The sequence below is a fragment of the Hyla sarda genome, chromosome 4, assembly GCF_029499605.1.
Source record: "Hyla sarda isolate aHylSar1 chromosome 4, aHylSar1.hap1, whole genome shotgun sequence".
Lineage (NCBI taxonomy): Eukaryota > Metazoa > Chordata > Amphibia > Anura > Hylidae > Hyla > Hyla sarda.
Genome location: NC_079192.1, coordinates 56,138,151 through 56,158,104, shown reverse-complemented (window position 1 = coordinate 56,158,104; position 19,954 = coordinate 56,138,151). Strand labels below are relative to the sequence as shown.

At 48.0% G+C, this 19,954-nt stretch overlaps 1 protein-coding gene across 5 annotated transcripts in view; it reads left to right on the top strand.

Moving 5' to 3' along the window:
- The window catches only part of PIWIL2 (piwi like RNA-mediated gene silencing 2), a 204,614-nt gene that overhangs the window by 137,761 nt on the left and 46,899 nt on the right, over window positions 1–19,954 (top strand). For all 5 annotated transcript variants that reach the window (XM_056571072.1, XM_056571068.1, XM_056571070.1 and 2 more), the window contains one exon: window positions 9,412–9,600. In XM_056571072.1, the coding sequence (XP_056427047.1) occupies window positions 9,412–9,600 (189 nt within the window). The remainder of the gene's footprint in view (window positions 1–9,411; window positions 9,601–19,954) is intronic.

The window sequence follows — 19,954 nt, the reverse complement described above, 5'->3', positions numbered from 1 at the left end:
TCTTTCCTCAGGACGTAGAGGATGCCCCTTGTTATAGATACAGTCCTGGGTATAAATAGATCATGGGAGAGATTTCTGTACTGCCCCCTGATATATTTATACATAGTTATTAGGTCTCCCCTAAGCCTTCTTTTTCTAAACTAAATAATCCTAAAGATAATCTTTCTGGGCACTGTAGTCCTCCCATCTTTGAACCCTCTCCAGCTCCACTATATCTTTCTTGTACACTGGTGCCCAGTAATGTACACAGTATTCTATGTGTGGTCTGACTAGTGATTTGTATAGCGGTAGAATTATTTCCTTGTCGTGGGCATCAATGCCCCTATTGATGCACCCCATGATTTTATTTTCCTTGGCAGCAGCTGCCCGACACTGGTCACTATAGCTAAATTTACTATTAACTAAGACTCCTAAGTCCTTTTCCACATCAGTCGTCCCAAGTGTGCTCAGACAGACAACGCCACGGCAGTGGCTTATATCAATCGCCGGGGGGCACTCGCAGCCTCTCGGCAATTGCGGAGGTGACAAGGATTCTGGTCTGGGCGGAACATCAGGTTCCCTCCATCTCGGCGATCCACATTCCGGGGATGGACAGTTGGGAGGCGGACTTTCTGAGTCGCTCCTCACCTGACCCCGGAGAGTGGTCTCTCCACCCGGAGGTGTTTACAGAAATTTGCGTCCCGCCTAAACCGGCAGGTTCCCGCATTCGTAGCCAAGTCCCACAATCCTCTGGCTCTAGCCGTGGATGCGTTTGTCATTCCTTGGGCGCAGTTTACCTCTTCCCTCCGCTCCCCCTCCTGCCCAGGTTAGTGAGGAAGCTCAAGGCAGAAGGTGTCTCTGCAATTCTTGTGGCTCCGGACTGGCCCCGGCGCCCTTGGTTCGCCGACGTAATTCACCTCTTGGCGGACGTTCCCATGCGGCTTCCAGATTGGCATGACCATCTCTTTCAAGGTCCTCTCTGCCACCCCAATTCACTGCCGCTGCGTTTGTTGATGTGGTGGTTGATACCGCGGTGCTGGGGGCTCGACATTTCTCGGTCCAAGTCATTCGCACCATGCTTTGGAGGTGTAAGCCGTCCTCTGCCAGGATTTATCATCATACCTGGTGTGCCTACGTTCGTTGGTGTGAGGCCCGGTCCCTGTCTCCCATTGTTTTTTTTCTTGACAAACCTGCTTTCCCCCTGGCATCCGACCATCAAGTTCGCACCTTCCTTCAGGGTATGGCTCACGAGGCTCCTCCATACAGCTCTTCTACTCTGCCCTTGGACCTGAATCTGGTACTCAGCATCTTACAGTGCACCCATTTGAGCCCCTCCGCTTCCTTTCTTGGTAGGAGTGTTCTTTCTCATCGCTGTTACCTCCATCCGGCAGGTGTCTGAAATGGCGTCTCTATCCTGCCGCCCTCCCTTTCTTGTCCTTCATCAGGACATGGCTGTGCTTTGCCCGGTGCTGTCCTTTTTGCCGAACGGGGGTATCCTCTTTCCATCTGAATGAAATATCGTCCTTCCTTCTGCCTGGCCCTGTCTCACCCTAAGAAATGCTCTCTCCACAAATTGGATGTGGTCAGGGCTCTGCGAGTCTATCTCTCAGCCACCTCTTCCTTTCGACACTTTGATTCGCTGTTTGTCCTTCCAGAAGGCCAGGGCAAAGGCTTTCCAGCTTCTAGGGCGACCATCTCCCAGTGGATCCGGTCTGCCATTTCGGAGGCCTATGGTTCTAAAGGGAAAGCTCCACCTTTCCGGGTTATGACACATTCCACCAACTCCGATGGGGCCTCCTGGGCGGTCCACAACAGGGCTTTGGACCTGCAGGTGTGTAAGGCGCCACGTGGTCGTCCATGCACACGTTTACCAAGTTCTACTAGGTGCACACTTCCGTTTCTGCTGATACCGGGTTTGGCCATAAAGTGTTGCAGGCAGCGGTGGCGTTGTCCTCCGCCTGATTTCTCTCTGGCTGTGTTCTGCTTTCCCACCCCGGGGACTGCTTTGGTACGTCCCACGGTTCCTGTGTCCCCTAATGGAGCCGAATGAGAAAAGTAGATTTTTTTATACTGTAAAATCTCTTTCTCTGAGGATCCATTGGGGGGGATACAGCATCGGGTGGGTGCTATGTCCTATAAAGGATCCTCCGAGAAATGTTAATGCCTAATGGCAGCCTCCTGTGTCCCCCAATGGATCCTCCGAGAAAGAGATTTTATAGTAAGTATAAAAAAAATCTACTTTTTTAAGTTTACTTTGTAACTATTTTTGTGTCTTAACACAGTTCATAGGTCAGCTGGTGTTTACAAGAACACACCCTTGAGACTTGTACAAAATTATTAGATTGTTACATAGTTAGTATGGTTGAAAAAAGACATACGTCAATGAAGTTCAACCAATTAATGTATTTTTTACAGTGTAGTTAGAGCTTAAAATATACTGTGTATGCTCATCACAAGGGCCGATCACAGAGAGATTTGACATGTACTCTGCTCATGAAGTTTTTATGTAAGGTTTTTTTTGCAGCATGGTGCCTTACCTGTACTCTCCCCATTGTATCTCTGTTGTCACCTTTGATCCCTTGCACAAGGCAGTAACAATTTACTTGTTTATGGATGGCTGTGAAACTAAGCTTCACTATGTTGGCAAAGACTTTTCTGTTTCCTTTTCTAGTTTATATATGACTAGCAGGCAAAAAATGCTTATAGTATATAATAAACAGTGGGTTAAGTTTTTCATCTATTATTTTTTTTTAATGATATTATTTATTATATTTCCACTATTCGATCAGGGCCTGACAAATTTGTTTTAAATAGGAACAACCAGGGGGCATGGCCTGGATGCTGGAGTGAGCGGACGTGCACTCTAGGAGCTCCTGCTGCCCTGCTATTTTATACCCCCGAAATCTTACCCTGTCGCTGCTGGAGAACTGGGTGCTGCTGGTGATCCTGCTCCGGTGGCGCGGGTGGCTTCCGGTGACTATGGCCTGCAGCGCTGGACGGAGGAGTGAGGCGGAGGTCTGGAGCCGGTGCAGGCTGGAGCGGGTGATCCTCTGTGGCCTGGTGGTGAGATTTGGGGGGGGCCTCCCTGGATCTTCTACCCTTCTGGACCCTCAGCCATCCTGAAGACAGGGTGCCATCTTCGGCCTTCGTGGGTGGGGCCTTCTTTCCTGATGCCAAAGCAGCTCCCGCCAGAGGGAAAGTGCAGCTGCTGACATCACGCTGTGAGACCGGGCTGGAGCCTGATACCTTTCTGTGCTCCTGGCTGCTATCTGTTGCTGAGTTAGTACATCTGGGCCCTGGATGAGTGCTTGCTGGGACTTGTGGTGCCTGCACTGGCCTCTGGGGACTGCCTACTCCCTACAATACCCCTCATTGCCTGCATGGTGACTTTCTACCTGTTCTCTGTGGGCCCTGATTTTGCTGGGACTTGTGGTGCTCTTTCTGCTTTATGTGGACTGCCTGGCCATCTGTTGAGCCCCTACTCTTGGCCATATACACCTAGAGCCTCTCTGCTTGCTCTCTATGAGGCCCTGGCCTGCTGGGACTTGCGGTGCTTCTGCAATCTCCTGTGGACGGCCTCTTTTCCTGGAGTGCCAGCTCCTGCCTGCAATATCAACCTAGTTCCTCTCTACCTGCTCTCTGTGTGGCCCTGGTTTGCTGGGACTTGTGGTGTTTCCGCTGTCTTCTGTGGACTGCCTCATCAGCTGGGGTCCCCCTCCGGCCTGATCTATCTACCTAGTGCCTTTGTACCTGCTCTCTCTTTGGCCCTGGACTGCTGTGACTTGTGGTGCTTCCGGCCTGACCTCTTTATAGAGGGGACCTGCACTCATTGGATTTTGTTTCTGGTGCCTTTCTGCCTGCTCTGTGTGTGGCCCCCGTGGTAGTCACTGGAGTAAGAAATCCAAACAGTATGCTGAAGCCTTGCGGCAGACCTCTGATGAGGATGCCTCCTCTGATGATGGGTCCACCTGTTCACGTAGCCCTTCTCATCGAGATTCTGGTGCTCTGACCCCGTTTGCTATCAAAATATCTGTACAGGCGGCGAAGGCGCTGAGCCAGTTTTCTAGACCTAAAGATCGTCCTGGGGGGGATTCTCATGATCCGTCTCTGTCACTGTTTGAAGGGTCTCCGACTCCCCAGCAGCATCAGTCCCCTGATAGGCCTGTCTGTGATGCTACAGCTATGGACCATCGGTTCTCGGAACTCTTGACTGCCATTACCTCCTGCCAATCTGTTATGGTGACTAAAGTTGATGAACTGCTGCAGGAATTTGTTATTTTCCGACATGAGACTCAAAAGATACATGAGTGCACTGAGGAATTGGAGCGTAGGGTCTCTGCGGTGGAAGATACTTTACACCCTCTGCCAGAGCGGGTTGATTCCCTGCAGCATCAGGTTACGGGAGTTCTGGATGACATGGAGACACAACAACATATGCTTAGTGGGCCTCACTGAGAAGGTGGAAGTGAATGACCCTGTACCTCCTCGTCCCTTCCTAGCCAAACTGAGTATTGGGAGAATAATGCTTCTCATCCTGACCGCTTATTCAATGGGATGAATACAAAGCCACGTTTAGAGGTGCCTTTATAGCGGGTTTTGCGGGCCAGAGGAAAGTTAGGTCGGCTATGGAGGGCAGGCTGTCGCAGGAGGTGAGTATTCTGGAGGCAGATAATGTTAGGAACCCATCCCCTGAGAATGAGAGGGTTGGGGCTAAATCTCAGAGATCTCTGTTGGTCGTTCAGAAAGATAGGGTCCAGTTGCAGTTAGCGGATAAAGTTGTTTGAATTCCTTGTTTGAATTCAGAGATAAGAATGGTAAAACTGTTAGCGTATTTAGCGAGGGCTTGTCGCCCTGCTGCTTCTATCACTTGTATTAAGTGCAGCGATGGTGCTGTGGTGGTTGACCCCCAGATGATTAACTCTGTCTTTAGGGACTTTTACTCCTCTTTGTATGCTGCCCCTTCTATGCCCTGTCAGGGAAATTTTGTTCTTTTTACATAACTTATCCCTTAACAAGCTTAGTCGCGCTCAGGTGGAGGCGTTAGATGCCCCCTTTACAGTTGAAGAGGTGGAACAGGCCATATGTGATCTTCCTCATGGGAAGACCCCCGTTTAGATGGGATGATATACGATTGGTATGGGATGAATGAGGAGCGACTGGCCCCTATGTCCTTAAATTGTTTCGATAGCCGCTGCTGATGCTCTTCCGGACTCTATGAGGGGAGGCGCCGATTGTAGTGCTCCCTAAGCCTGGAAAGGATCCGCTGCTGCCTGATTCTTATAGATCTATTTCCCTTTTAATTGTTGATTTAAAGATGGCTTGGCTTGATTGCTGGCTACTCATCTATATGGGGTCAGTAATGCTATCATTCATCCTGACCAAACTGGGTTTATGCCGGGTAGGGCCACTGATGTAAACGTGAAGCGCCTGCAACTCAATATAGCAGCAGTAGGGGAGGGCTTTCCTACTGGTGTGGTTGTTAGTCTGCATATTTACAAAGCCTTTGACTCAGTGTTGTAACCTTATCTGTGGGAGGTGCTAGTTGCGTTTGGGTTTGGTCCCCGATTCTTTGCTTGGGTTTGCTTGCCATATGATAGTCCTAAGGCCCATATTCGAACTAACTTGGATGTTTCTGTTCCCTTTTCTTCTGGGTCGTGGGACGAGACGGTGGTGCCCACTATCTCCCTTTCTTTTTGCGCTGGCGATGGAGCCTTTGGCGGCAGCCATACACAGGGACCCTACTATCTGTGGTATTCCCAGGGGGTCTATTGTAGAAAAGGTTTCCCTTAGCGTATGCTGGGGGTTCTCTCCTGTCTCTTATTGATCTACTTGACCAGTTTAGTTCGACTTCGGACTTGCAGGTCAACTGGGCTAAGTCCTCCCCAATGGCACTTTCGTCTGGGGTTCCCCTCCTCTCTTCCAGCAGGGGTGCAATTGGTTTCCCGTTTTAGATATTTGGGGAGGAGGTTACAGCGTCCCTGACAGACTATCTCTCCCTGAACTTGGAGCCGCTTTTACGCTCAACTGTGGAACGGCTGTCTGCCTTGTCCTCACTCCCTCTCTCCCTAGCTGGCAGGATCAATATTTTTAAAATGATTTATCTCTCTAAATTTCTTTATCTTTTTCATTTAGCTCCCATGATCCCCCCTAGGAAATATTTTAGTACACTATGTGGTGCTCTGGGATCCCTCTACTGGCAGGGAAAACTTCCCAGACTTGGTCTGGCTCTCCCCAGGCTCCTAAGCGGCATGGCGGCTTAGTTGTTCCTGATTGTTCCTGATGTCTGTAACTATTTGTTTGCCTCCCAATTGATCTATGCAGCGTGGTGGATCGATCTGGATCTTTCCAATTCGGCGACTGCCTTGGCTGGAGAGATTATGGGTTCCTATGAAGCTCTTACTAATACTCTTTACAGGTCACACTCTTTTCCTTTCCTATTCCCCTTCAAACTATAGCTAAAGTATGGCCCATGGTGTCGAGGGAATTTCCGCAGCCTCTGATAACTCCTAGGGCACCCTTGTGGGGGAATGTACATTTATCTCACCTACATGGGTTACAGTAGGCCAGTTTCTGGGGTTCTCATGGTGTCAAATTTGTGATCCACTTGCTTGGGGAGGATCAGGTTTTCTTACCCTTCTCGAACATGAAGGAACGTTATAGCATCCCTGGAAATGCCTTTTACAGGTATCTTCATCTTAGGCATGTGGTTCAGGTGCAGTTTGTCTCCCTGACGTTTACTCCTGTGTTTTCTGAGGTGGAGCTTCTCCTGGGCACTACGGATCTTTGTAAACCCCTAACTCAGGCCTATGCTCTCCTCCAGACACTGGGGCCTAGCCCTTTCTCACTAGCCTTTCATAAATTGGTGGCTGATTTCCCAGATTTGTCAGTGGAAGGAGGTTGAAGGCTCTTATTATTCCACCGTAGTCAGTAATAGAGATATGCTGATCCAATCTAGATATGTTTTGAGATTGTATTATACCCCTGCTAAGTTGAAACGCATTGGTGTTTCCTCGTCTGATCTGTGTTTCCCTTTTCTTCCGAAATCGGTACCTTTTTGCATGTTGTGTGGGAGTGTCCCTTCATTGCTCTCTTCTGGAGGGAGGTGATGGGGTTTTGGGCTGACAATCTAGACTTCCCTTTCTTACTTACCCCTGTTGTATGCCTACTTGGAGTCATTAATGAGGTGGTTTCTAATTCGCATAGACGCCTACTGAGTCGCTTCTTGCTGTTCTGTGCCCGTAAAGTGGTAGTAATGACCTGGAAGGACACTTCCCCTCCGCCACTGTCTTGTTGGTTTACTTTGGTTAACAAATATGTCCCGTTATACCAAGCTCTATATGTGAGTCGTCAGTGACCTAAGAAATTTGACAAGGTATGGACCCCCTGGCTTCTGCTGGATGTGTCGGCGGACCCCCTGGCTAGTCTATCCCAATATGTTTTATAAGTGTGCTGCTGTTCTTTACGGAACGGGGCTGGGTTGGGGGCGTTGAGGTTACCTGGATGTGTGCCTGAGTGTGTCTGTATGTTTTGGGCTTCGTCCGGTTGTGTCTCAGATGTTTTACTGGCGCAATTTTATGCATTCTCTTTATTTCTGTCACTGCGCTGGAGCTGGTCTCTGAGACCTACGGAGTCTGTAGTATATGTTCCACCATGGGTGGTGTTTTTTAATTAAATTGTAAAGCTTAAATAAATTAAATTTAATTAAATTGCAAAACAAAATCTTTAAAAAATTAAATAGGAACAACCAGTGCAATGTTTTTCATTTTTTTACATCATTAGCTGTAGTTTTTACTGGTACCTCTTATGTATAGTGTTGACTTTCGATCACTTTTATTCAATTTGTTCTGGGTTGTGATATTGACCAATTGCCAATTTTCGTTTTTATGCTATTTATTAAAATTATGTTTATTTCGTTTGTAAAAAAAAAAAAGGAGGGTGGGTAGATGATTCCAATTTTTATGTGGGGGGGGGGGGGAAGGAGTCAGTTCCATGATGGGAGTAGTAGTAGGAGTGACCACTCATGTCAGGAAAGCAGGCTGCATTGCACTACATTTCCAGGCTTTTATGAATGAACATCACTGTAATTTCAAATTCCCCGCCAAGAGCTATAAATGGCCGATGCTGGGCATTCAGGGATCCTGGCGGGAAATATGAATTTAAAGTGCAGAGTTATCATATTCTTTGCTGGGGAGCAGAGTGCCACGCGGCATTCCACCCTCATCCCTGGTTTATAAGTTAGGATCGCAGCGAGTCTCTTAGCCCCTGTCCACTACTCAGACTCTGCTGCATGATGGGAGTAGTAGTACAAGTGCTACTGCAGTCACCACAGCCGCCCGCGGCATGGAAAAGAGTCTGTTCTATGATGGGAGTAGTAGTAGTAGTAGTCCTACTACTGCATTGCAGGAGTCCTGGGTGGCTGTGGAGTAAGGTAAAAAAATAAAAATATATACAGCACAGAACCGTGCTCAAAACCATTGTTCACCACGATTTTGTGCATAGAAAAAAAAAAGCACAAAACCATACCAATAGGGATTGACCAATATTGATTTTTTAGAGCCGATACCGATAACCTGTGAACTTTCAGGCCGATAGCCGATAACTTATACTGATATTCCGCGTATTATATGGTCACATGACGGGGGGGCTGTCATGTGCCCCCACATATAATGCACCCCTGTCATGTGCCCGTCATATATAATACTCCCTGTCCTGTGACCCCAACGTATAATGGCCCATGTCCTGTGTTCCTCATATATAATGCCCCCCTGACGTGCCCCTCACTTATAATTTGCCCCCCTCACTTATAATTTGCCCGGCCATACCGTGCCCGAGCAGTGGTCACCTTTCTCACACGCTGCTCCGTTCTTGCAGTGTGAGTGACAGCTGCGGGGACGTGATCTCCGGGTGCCGGCGCGATGATGTGATGTCATTGCGCTTGCCTGCCGTGGATGGTAGGAAAGGTGAGGGAGTGGTGGAGTGGGACAGCTGACAGCTCCCACTCACAGCTCCATGCTGTCAGGGAGGGGCAACAATCTCGGGGGGCAATTGCCCATTGCCGCCCCCATCCCCCTTGGATCTGCCACTGCTTTAGGGCCAGGACTGAAGTCCAGCGATTCGTGCGTCTTGTTTTGCCGTGCGGAACAGCGCTGGACGCATTATTGGCCTTATCGGCAGGTTAGATGCCGATAACTTTCAAAATCGTGAATATCGGCCGATAATATCAGCCAATCAAGTAATTGGTTGATCCCTACATACCAGTACAAAAACTTACACAACTGCATACATCTAGTTGTGTATGTTTGTGTATGGTAGATCAATGTATACGGTATAGAAAATGTATACGGCAACCGTATAGCAAAATCATGATGTGAATGCATCTAAGTAAATTATAAGCATGGTTTGTTTTATGAATGGTTTTCTGTTCTTTTCTAGGTTGCCCTGCATTATTGGGTAGTAATATATCCCAAACGTGCCTTTGCTCAAGCCAAGGACCTTACAAGCACCATTGAAAAGATTGCAGGGCCAATTGGCATGCGCGTGAATCAGCCTAATGCCGTTGAACTTCGAGACGACCGCGTAGAGACATATGCCCGAACCATCAGGTCCCTGGTGGAAGGGGAGGTAAGGCAGCTTGTGTACACAAAATATAAATCTCAGTACCAGTTTTGATGAAAGGAAAGGATTAGTTAACCCTGTCCTTATGACAAACACCAAAGTAAGCTAGTATATACATAATATGATTTGTCACTATTGGGCCTATGCTTTACAGGTGTGCAAGGCAGCTACCTACTACTCACTTCTGTAGTGGGTACACTTTGGCATTTTGATTGCTTTTCCTGGTTGCAAAGTTCTGAGGGCAGCAGTGGTTTACATGACTGACTTTGTTACATTTTTGTTCCCTCCCCCTGGACTGCTTTAGGATACTCTACCTTCTTTTATGTCCAGCAATGACCGACAACTCATTTATATTTCTCGATCGCTTCATTGGGGAACACAGGAACCATGAGTATATGATGCTTGCCACTATGAGGCTGACACTAGGCAAAAACAAAAGGAGTTTGGCTCCTCCCGGCTCCTACCCACCCCTTGGCTCTGAGCTAATCAGTTTTGGTCTTATTACTTTTTTTATTTTCTTTAGGTTGGGGCGAAAGGAGCGTGGCGCTGCCTGATCCCCCCCCTTGCGATGAAGGGGCATGGTGCATAGAGTATGGGCCGTTAACCCCTTCTCGCCAACGGCCAGTGGTAGGTGGTGTACCCTGGGTCCGGGTCCCCCTCTTGCCCCTGCTCACCCTGCTATGGCAGCCTGCCACAAATCCCCCCTCCCTTCTCCCCTTCCTTCTGTTGCTGGGGATCCCTAGGATTTTGGGGGGGGGGGGGGGGGGGGACATCTTTATTCTTGGTGGGGGTTGTTTTTTTTTTTTGACTGGGGGTGGGGGCTCTCTGTCCCTCACCTTATGTTCCTGCCGGCACCATCATGTGGACATTCCGCAACCCTCTCACAGCACATTGGCACTTTCAGGAGCAGGGCCGCAGACAGTTTTAGAGCATGGTTTTGGCCCTGCTTTCCCTCATAACCCCGCCCACCGCTTGGCGCACGTTCCGGAGGTACGGGCGCTCTGCCTTTTCAGTGCACACAGCCTATGGCCATGTAGCGTGCGCACCAGGGGTCAGGGCTTCGGCCTGTCCTGGAGTAGCGTGTACTGCAGGGGTCATGTTACTTCTCCCCCACCTTCTCTGTCCTATCAGTGCACACTCCAGGCCAATCTCACCTCCTAGAGGGTCTTGGCCTGTCCTCCCTGCTCAGCTTGGTGGTCTCCTCCTCGCTTTGCCCGGCTGAGTACTGCTGTCTGGCTCCAGCTGCCTTCTCCTAGGATCTCCATTTCAGGACACAGGAATCTGGTGTGAGCTCACTCCTTGTCTGTCTGAATTGTATGACTGACTTGTGTCTTTCATGTCAGCGTGCTTCCGCAAGCGTCCTAAGAACATCTCCGTGGATTCTTCCCCTGAATCCTCGGTTAGGGCAGTGTCCTCTCACTGCCGCTCCCGCTCTCTCTCCCCTCCTCAGCTTCCCATCATCATCGCGGCCGGTCTCCTAGAGTCCTAGGTCTTCAGTACTCACACTGAATTCGACGAGCTACTGGATGCGGCGTGGAAACACCCGGAAAAACACTTTCAAGTGGCCAAGAAACTTCTTTTTCTTCCCCCTTCCAAGGATCTGATTGCCAAATGGACCTACGGTGGATCCTCCTGTGTCGCGGTTGTCTAATTCTACTACACTTCCACTGGCAGATGCAGCCTCCTTCAAGGACCCCTCTGACAAGCACATTGAAAATTTGGCCAAGTTTGCGTACAAGGCAGCCGGTTCGGCTCTGTTGCCGGCTTTCACTTCTACTTGGGTGTCCAAGGCTCTCTCTGTTTGGACTTCTCAACTGCACCAGGGTATCCTTTCTGGTACTTTCCCAGGCAACCTTGCTGACCTAGCGCAGCAACTCTCCAGTGCTGGAGAATACCTTTGTTCAGCGTCTCTAGAGTCTGCCTGCTGTGCGGCCTATGCCTTCGGCAACCTTGTGGCTCTCCATGTGGCTCAAGGCTTGGAATACCAACGCCGCTTCTAAGCACTCTCTTACGCAGCTGCCCTTTCTGGGTTCCCATCTCTTCGGTAAATGATTAGACGAGATTATTTCTGAGGCTACCTGGGGCAAGAGCTCCTTGTTGCCCCAAAATCGGGCACGTTGCACCCATTGGCGCAGGAAGTCTTCTTGTTGTCCCTTTTGGTCTTTTACAACGGGACATCGGACAAGCCGGCGGCCTCCCAGGAAAGCCCCTTCCTTCAAGACTCAAATCCTCCTCGGAAATCAGGTGCCCGTTTGGGCCCGCTTTCATTCAAAGTCTGGTAACTGCAAACCTCCCAGTGTCTGAAGGGGCGCCCCCATCCAGGACTTCCACTGGGTGGGCGGTCGTCTGTCCCTCTTTCGGGACACTTGGTTAGCGCAGGTGCAGGATGTTTTGGTTCGGGAGGTCGTTTCCCAGGGTTATCGGATAGAATTTGATTATTTTTCCCGGGATCGTTTTTTTTCCAGGTCTCGCCCCCCCTCTCAGGGGGTGTCCGTGCTCCCTTACCTTGACAACCTGCTGATCAAGGTGCCCTCCCTCGCGCAGAATTGGGAGAGTCTCAGCATCACCCTGCAAACCCTGACCAGCTTTGGCTGGATTGACAACCGGCAAAATCCAACCTTTGCCCATCTCAGTCTTTGATATTTCTGAGAATCCACTTCGACACTGCGGCAGCCCCTCTTACGCTTCTGGAGCACAAGGTACGCACCTTGCGTATGGGGGCTCGTCGTCTTCGCCGTTCGGGACTGATTCCCTTTCACTCTTGTAGAGAAGTACTGGGCAGGATGGTTCCCTTTGCAAAGTTTCGGTATCGCCCTCTCCAATTGGCCATCCTGTCGCAGTGTGACAGGTCCCCTCTTTCCCTCCATCAAAGGATCCGCCTTCCTCCCAGGGTGTGCCGCTCCCTCCTCTAGTGGCTTTGGTCACCTCTTCACCGGGAGGGGGGTCGTTCCTTTCTACCGCTTTATTGACCACGGATGCAAGTCTCCTCGGCTGGGGAGGTGTCTTACAGGATAAGACTGTCCAGGGCCAGTGGACCCCTTGGGAGTCCCGTCTCTCCATCAATGTTCTAGTGCTTAGGGCAATCTTCCTGTGTCTCCTTCACTGGGAGACGCTTCTTCGGGATCTTCCTGTGAGGGTCCAGATGGACAATACCACGGAGGTGGCATATATCAATCACCCAAGGCGGCACCCGCAGTGCATCGGTGATGACGGGGGCGACCAGGATTCTTACCCGGTCGGAACGCCATGTCCCCTCCATCTTGGCGGTCCATATTCCCAGGATCGACAACTGGGAGGTGGACTTTTTGAGTCGCACTATGGCCAACTCCGGTCTGTGGTCCCTCCACTCGGAGGGCTTTGCCCAGATGCAGTATCTGGGGGACCCCGGATGTGGATCTGTTTGACAGGTTCCGCGGTTTGACGCCAGGTCCCGGGATCTCCTGGCATTGGCAGTGGACACTCTAGTGGTCCCCTGGACATCCTTTTCACTCCACTATCTCTTCCCTCCACTTCTCCTCCTTCCCAAGATTGTCTGGAAGATAAAGGCGTAAGGCATCTCCCGAATCTGGTGGCCCCAGGTTGGCCCTGTTACACGTGGTATGCAGACGTGGGTCATCTATTCGCAGACTTCCTGACCTTCCCGACTTTCTCTCACAAGGACCCCTCTGCTACCCCAATTCTCTTCCGCTGCCTTTGACGGCGTGGCGCTTGAAACCGTGGTATTGAGTGCTCGGGGTTTCTCCGCCCGGGTCATCCAGACCATGCTTCGTGCTCTGAAGCCCTCGTCCACCACGATTTACAATCGCACCTGTTGGGCCTATTTCCGTGTGCGGGGGAGGTCTCTGTCTCCCACTTCCTTTTCCCTGCCAAACCTCTTGTCCTTTTTGCAGGCTAGTTTGGAAATGCGCCTTGCACTTAGCTCTATCAAGGGGCAGGTTTCAGCTTTTTCCATTCCCTTTCAGCGTCCTCTGTCGTCTAATCTGCTTGTTCGCATGTTTTTCTGTACCGGTCTCCCACTTCACCCTGGGACCTGAACTTGGTGCTGGACACCTTGCAGGACCTGAGCAAGGTGCTGGACGCCTCGCAGGGCGATCCGTTTGAGCCTCTTCCGGAGGTCTCTCTTTGTTTCCTTTCCTGGAAAGTGGCCTTCTTCATTGCGGTCACATCCATAAGACGTGTATCGAAATTGGCAGCTCTCTCCTTCATCAGGATAAGGTGGTTCTTCAGCAGGTGCCTTCTTTCCTGCCTAAGGTCGTGTCCGCTTTCCACTTAAACGAGGATATTGTGTTGCCCTTGTTCTGTCCAGACCCTTCCAACCCCTGGGAGCGCTTGCTCCATAAGCTGGATGTGGTTGGGCCTGCCTGTCGGTTACTTCTTCCTTCCGGCTTTGACTTGCTGTTTGTGCTTCCGGAAGGACGCCGCCAGGGGCTCCAGGCCTCTAAGGTAACCATCTCCCAATGGAAATGGTCCATCATCTCGGAGTCTTATCGCTGTAAGGGAAAGGTTCCCCCCTTCCAATTGATGGCCCATTTGACCCGTGCTCTGGGGGCCTCCTGGGCGGTCAGCCACATGGCTCAAGCTCTGCAGGTCTGCAAATCGGCTATTTGGTCGTCCTTACACACCTTTGCTAATTTCTACCGTGTTCATACTTTTGCGTCCGCTGACGCAGGTCTGGGCTGCAAGGTTTTGCAGGTGGCAGTGGCTCAGTTGTCCGCCTGACTGTTTTCTGGCTGGGATGCTGTTTGTTCCCTCCCCAGTGACTGCTTTGGGACATCACATGGTTCCTGTGTCACCCAATTAAGCGACCGAGAAAAGCTAATTTTTTATACTTACTGTAAAATCTCTTTCTCAGAGCTTCTGTTGGGGTACACAGCACCTGCCCATCAGTTGTTGGTTTGTTTGTTGTCCAGCCAGGTTTGGTCGCCTGTTGGTGGAGGTGTTGGTCCTTTTTGTCTGGGTTCTGTTTCGGACTTTATTTCATTCTCCGTTGGTTTCTCCTACTGCTTTGAGGCTAAACTGATAAGCTTAGAGCCAGGGGGCAAGTATATCCTGCCAGAAGGAGCCGACTTCCATTTTTGTTTTTGCCTAGTGTCAGCCTCTTAGCGGCAAGCAGTATGTACCCATAGTTCCTATGTCCCCCAATAGAAGCTCAGAGAAAAAGATTTTACAGTAAGTATAACAAAAATCTACTTTTCTCGATTAGTTTATTGGGGGATTCAGCCCTCTTGTGTTCTGTCCATATTCCACCAGATTTATTCTAGTTTTAGAGTTTGTTCACACGTACGTATTCCACTATGTATTTTCTGCTGCTAAACTTTTGCAGCAGATAATGTTGCTACCCATTGACTTTGAATCTGCAGAAAATCTGCTGCTTAATTTCCGCTGTGGAAAATCCACACTGAATTATGTACATGTGGGTGTACCCTAAATGTTTGTCACTACAGCTTATCTTTTTGCCCCTACTTCTTGGGTACCAACTTATCACCCATGCTGGAGAACACTTTTTTGTTTATTGGTGCCATTGGGTGGCAGCAGCCTATCCCCATTGTCTTCTGTGTCCCCCAATGATTTTTCAGGTGAGTAATAAATATGATCTTTAACTTGATTTGTGGTCAGGTTAAATGCATTGGATCTTTGCTTATTTTAGGTTGTAGAGTGAATAAAGCATTGGGAAGCAATAAATCTGTTAATTTAAAGCCTTTGGTTCTGTATTCCTAGAAACGTAGTAGAGTTCTATGGAAGTTTTATAAGGTTCTAGCACTTGTAGTAGAGATTGTTGCAGATCGGAGGGTGAAAGTGTTTAAGTAGTAGCCTACCTTTGTTATTTTATTGGGCACATTTTTTGAATATGGAATGTTGCATCTCAAGTACGGTCTCAGCTCCATTTGGGGTCTTCTGATCCCCCTGATCTCCTGTCTTTCTACTGCTTCCAAGACAAGAGCTTGGAGCAGGACCTACCGTCCAATTTTGTTTGTACCCGGCATCCATTTTGCATTGCTCTATTCCGGCACTAACTAGTCCATCGCTTTACAGCACTTTCTGGGCTGACAAAGTTTTCTACCTGATTGTGATATATTACTGTGTTTGTGGTTTGTACATCCTTCATATATAAAAGTCAGTGTGGAATTATAACTGTTGGAAAAGTATTCAATACAAAATGCTGTGCGTGCTTCAAATACCAAGTTAATTGGATAAGAATTGACACATTTGATCCCTTTACACCTTATGGTGAGAATTATTTCTCTATCTCCTGGAGAAAATTTTCCAATACAGTATTCAGTGCTTCCTGGTATTTGTCACAACAGCACTAGGTACATGGTGTACTCTCACTTCCCATCAGCACCAAGGTCAATGGTATTAGGGAATAAACTCCATACATAGTACAAAGTTCAGCACTATTTTTTTTCTAGTAGAAAATGATTGGAGGCTTGCATACGCAAGTCGTCTATAATAATGTTATTAGGTTGGTGGCAGGTCACAAACCCCAAGGGGAGAGGTGGCATTAGTACCTTATCTGCCTCTTGTGCTGCAGAATCAGTTTATATTATTTATCTTGTTTTTTTTCAGCTCAGGTCACTTTTTATGGCACCGATTACCTTTACAACCCTCTGAGCAGCATTGATAAGGAGAACTAAGCTCAGATTAATATGTACATGTGTCTGTGTATAACCATAGCCATAATATTAAAATTGAATAACATTAAGTATCTTGTGATATTTGCGCCTGCCATGGGGTGCGATTAATTAGGCAGCTAGAGAACAGTCATTTTAGGAAAACCGGGCAAACGCAAGGAATTGAGTGACTTTGACAAAGGTCAAATTGCGTTCCAGAGTGCATTAGAGGCAGGGAGCCCGCTCGCCTCATCCATATTCTGGCCCATCCCCTTCTGTGACATCAGAGCCGGGTGTAGTGAAGAGCAGAGTGCTCATTCCAACCAACCCCCCTTATGTCACAGAAGGTGAAGGGCTGTGGCTGGATATTGATGAGGCAGGGTGGGCAGCACTAGCCGGATCCCTGCCTCCAATGCCCTCTGGAATGCAATGACAAAGAGCTTCTAATGGGCAGAGTTATGGATATACCTAATCTAAAACTGTAAGTGACCCTTCTTTGTACAGCTGTTCACCTGCACTATGGGGGAGATTTATCAAAACCTGAGTAGGGGAAGAGATTGCCTATAGCAACCAATCAGATTGCTTCTTTCATATTTCACAGGACTCTTTAAAAACTGCACCACTCTTCCTCCACACAGGTTTTGATAAATCTCCCTCTATAACTCAATATATTTTGTTAAGTGAAGGTGAAATAGCTGTCAGGTTCTCTTTTATGGTTTTTACAAAAAAAAAAAAAAAAAAAAAAAAAGAACTACATGATTTTTAGAGCGTACTTGAGATTTATTTTCTTGACAGCCCTTATTTGACTGGGACCTGATTATGGAGAAATCAGTATGATTGCCATCACCAGGACGGTTTACAGCTGTCTGCTGATAAGTTACCTGGTTGTCTGCTGATATTCCTGGAAAAATCTACAGTAAAAAAGTAATATAAGGCTTTGTTCACATGGTGGAGAGTCTGCACTGAATATTTTTGTGCAGACATTCCACAGACAGACATTCCGCAGAGCGGCGGCAGAATATGCCGGCACTAGGACCACTCAGACACTACAGTCTTCTAAAAGGCAATGCATTTCCTTGTGGAATCTGCAAAACCATTAAACAGGAATCAGGACAACATCTGCCATGGAAGTTCTGCCCTGTGAACATAGCAGCAGAATCAATGGGACTCATCAGAATTGACGTGCGGAAGATTCACGTGGAATTCCGCATGGACATTCTGCCATGTAAACATGGCTAAGGGTAGGGTCACACATAGCATATACGCAGCGAATTTCACGCTGCACTAAATCCGCTGCATATTCTTCTATGAGCAGACACACACAGCTACCTGTGCAGTAAGTTTTGAAGCCAGCATGCCGATGTGACTTTAACGTGCGGGCCCCACGTCCAAACCTTACTGCATACACAGGGCTGCCCGGGTAGCCCTGTGTGTCTGAGTAGAAGTGACAGAGGCTTCCATAGAGGAACCACAATCCTGGCATTGAGGGTAACAGAGCAGAGAGAGAGGGATCAGATCAGACCCCCATAGGATCTTATGCAAACAGGGCCTTAGAGTCCATAGGCAGACCCAGCAACACAAATGAGAGACCATGGAAAATTGTGAACTACTAAATAGATTATCCCAAATTGGAAGCAACACACTAGAAATATAAGGATGGTCCGTCTCAGAAGAGCAGAACTCAGAATATATCCATGGTAATGATGCAGGATAAAGCAGAGAAAGCCCAGCCCCCAAAGACAACAATTGTTTCAACCCCATATGATGGCAAAAATCAAAGACCCTGGTGCACACTGTAGCAATATAGTATAGGTGGAAGTCAGGTAAACCAACCTTGCCTTTCTCCTTCTATCGGAATAACAGATTGTAAGGGTTTATTCACAAGCCAGAATTTCCGCTTGCAATCGGATATTCAAAAGTGTGAATGGAAGTGCAGAATCCCATAGAAGTCTAAGGACTTCCGCCGTGTGAGTAGACCCTAAGTCTTGGGGCAACTGGAGAAATTTGGAACAGAGAGAACGGAAGTTTACCAAAATAGAGGCTGAAATAGGTACGGGTAGTGTCTTTGCATCTGAGAACATTTAAGAGCGTCCATTTTACTGAACCAGGACAGAGGAAGCAGGTGCCATTGTTTAGGGTCCTTCTCAATAACTGACAAGAGGGGAGTACTTGTCTACTTGTTACTTAAGACTCCAATTCTGCCATTATAGCAGGTAAAGAATTAGGGAAAGTAACTTATAAGAGAAGGTCGTCGGCATAAAGGGACAATCTATTCCAGCTGTCGCAGAAACCTGGGATAGAAGAGTTCTGTTGTAGTTCTGTTGTAGGGCACCTGCCTGATGCTCCATTACAAACAAGTAAAGGAGGGGAGGCAGGGGACAGCCCTGCCTGGTGCCACTAAGGATAGGGAGAAGGGAGAGAAAAGCGTGTCATTGACCTTGACATGAGCAGAGACATCCTAGTAAGAATTTCTGACCTATACCCAGTCCTCCTTAGGCCAAACGCATGATGTCCAACCCCACCCTCTCAAAAGCCTTTTTGGAGATGATAGAGCAGGCAAGTAGAATGTCATGGGATCTAGCCAAGGCACAAGAACATTTAAATGGGTACTCCACTGCTAGGCATCTTATCCCCTATCCAGAGGATAGGGGATAAGATGCCTGATCGTGGGGGTCCCGCCTCTGGGATCCCTGTGATTTCCGGGCAGCATGACATAACAACCACTGCCGGCCCAACCAAAGCTCGACTTCTGCGATCAGGCATCCTATCTTCTATCCTTTGGATAGGGGATAAGAGGCCTAGCAGCGGAGTACACCTATAAGTCTTTTTTACCTCCTTTGCCTGTGCATACTTCATATCTACTTTGAGAAATCCCCAGTCTGGGCTGGTGTGAGATTGCGCAAGATTGAAATGTTTGCACATAACTTTGCAACTTTTTGATCCATTATGCAAAACTTTGTAACTTTTTACCTCAAACCAGTGCAAGGCCAAGGAAAAATTCCCCAACTTAACTATTTATACACAGACATTAAGGGCCATTTGGTGAGAGACCTATTTCTGTTATTATTATCATTTAAAAATGAACTAGAGAACTATGGTCGGAATTTATCATTGAACTTGCACAGATTGTTTTTACAAAATATTGAGACTTTTTCACTTCCGCCCTTTTGCCAATTGTGCTCTATATAAAGCCCAATGTGTGTTTGCCTTTGCAGTGGTTACTGATTTATCATATGTGACTTTTTGTTTATAATCGTCGCAAAAGTGCCGTCAGCAGAAGAAATTACACCTTTGTGATAAATGTGGGGAATGCACACGACATACTCAGCTTGACTTACACATACAATGATAAATTCCCTCTATGAGATAATAAATGGCTTAATATGATCATCATCCTTAAGGTTGCGTTCACACGTACGCAGATTTGATGCACAGGATTTTCTGCTGCAGATTTCAATGTAAACTAAATTACTGAGACCAGTGTCTAATCGGCAGTTACAAATCCTGAGCATCAAATCTGCGCAGGATCCTGTATGTGTGAACGTACCCTAAATAAGACATTTATTTTGCATGATCAGTCATGTTTTCTAAATCAATTCCCAAATGTCACAATTTCTGCCAGGTTATGCAAACTTTTGAACAGAACTGTATATATAAAACAGCTTTGTGCCACAGCCATGTGTTGACCTTATTGTGATGAAACTTAGTTCAGACAAGAAAGAAAAAAGTAATCGATTTTACAGGCTAGG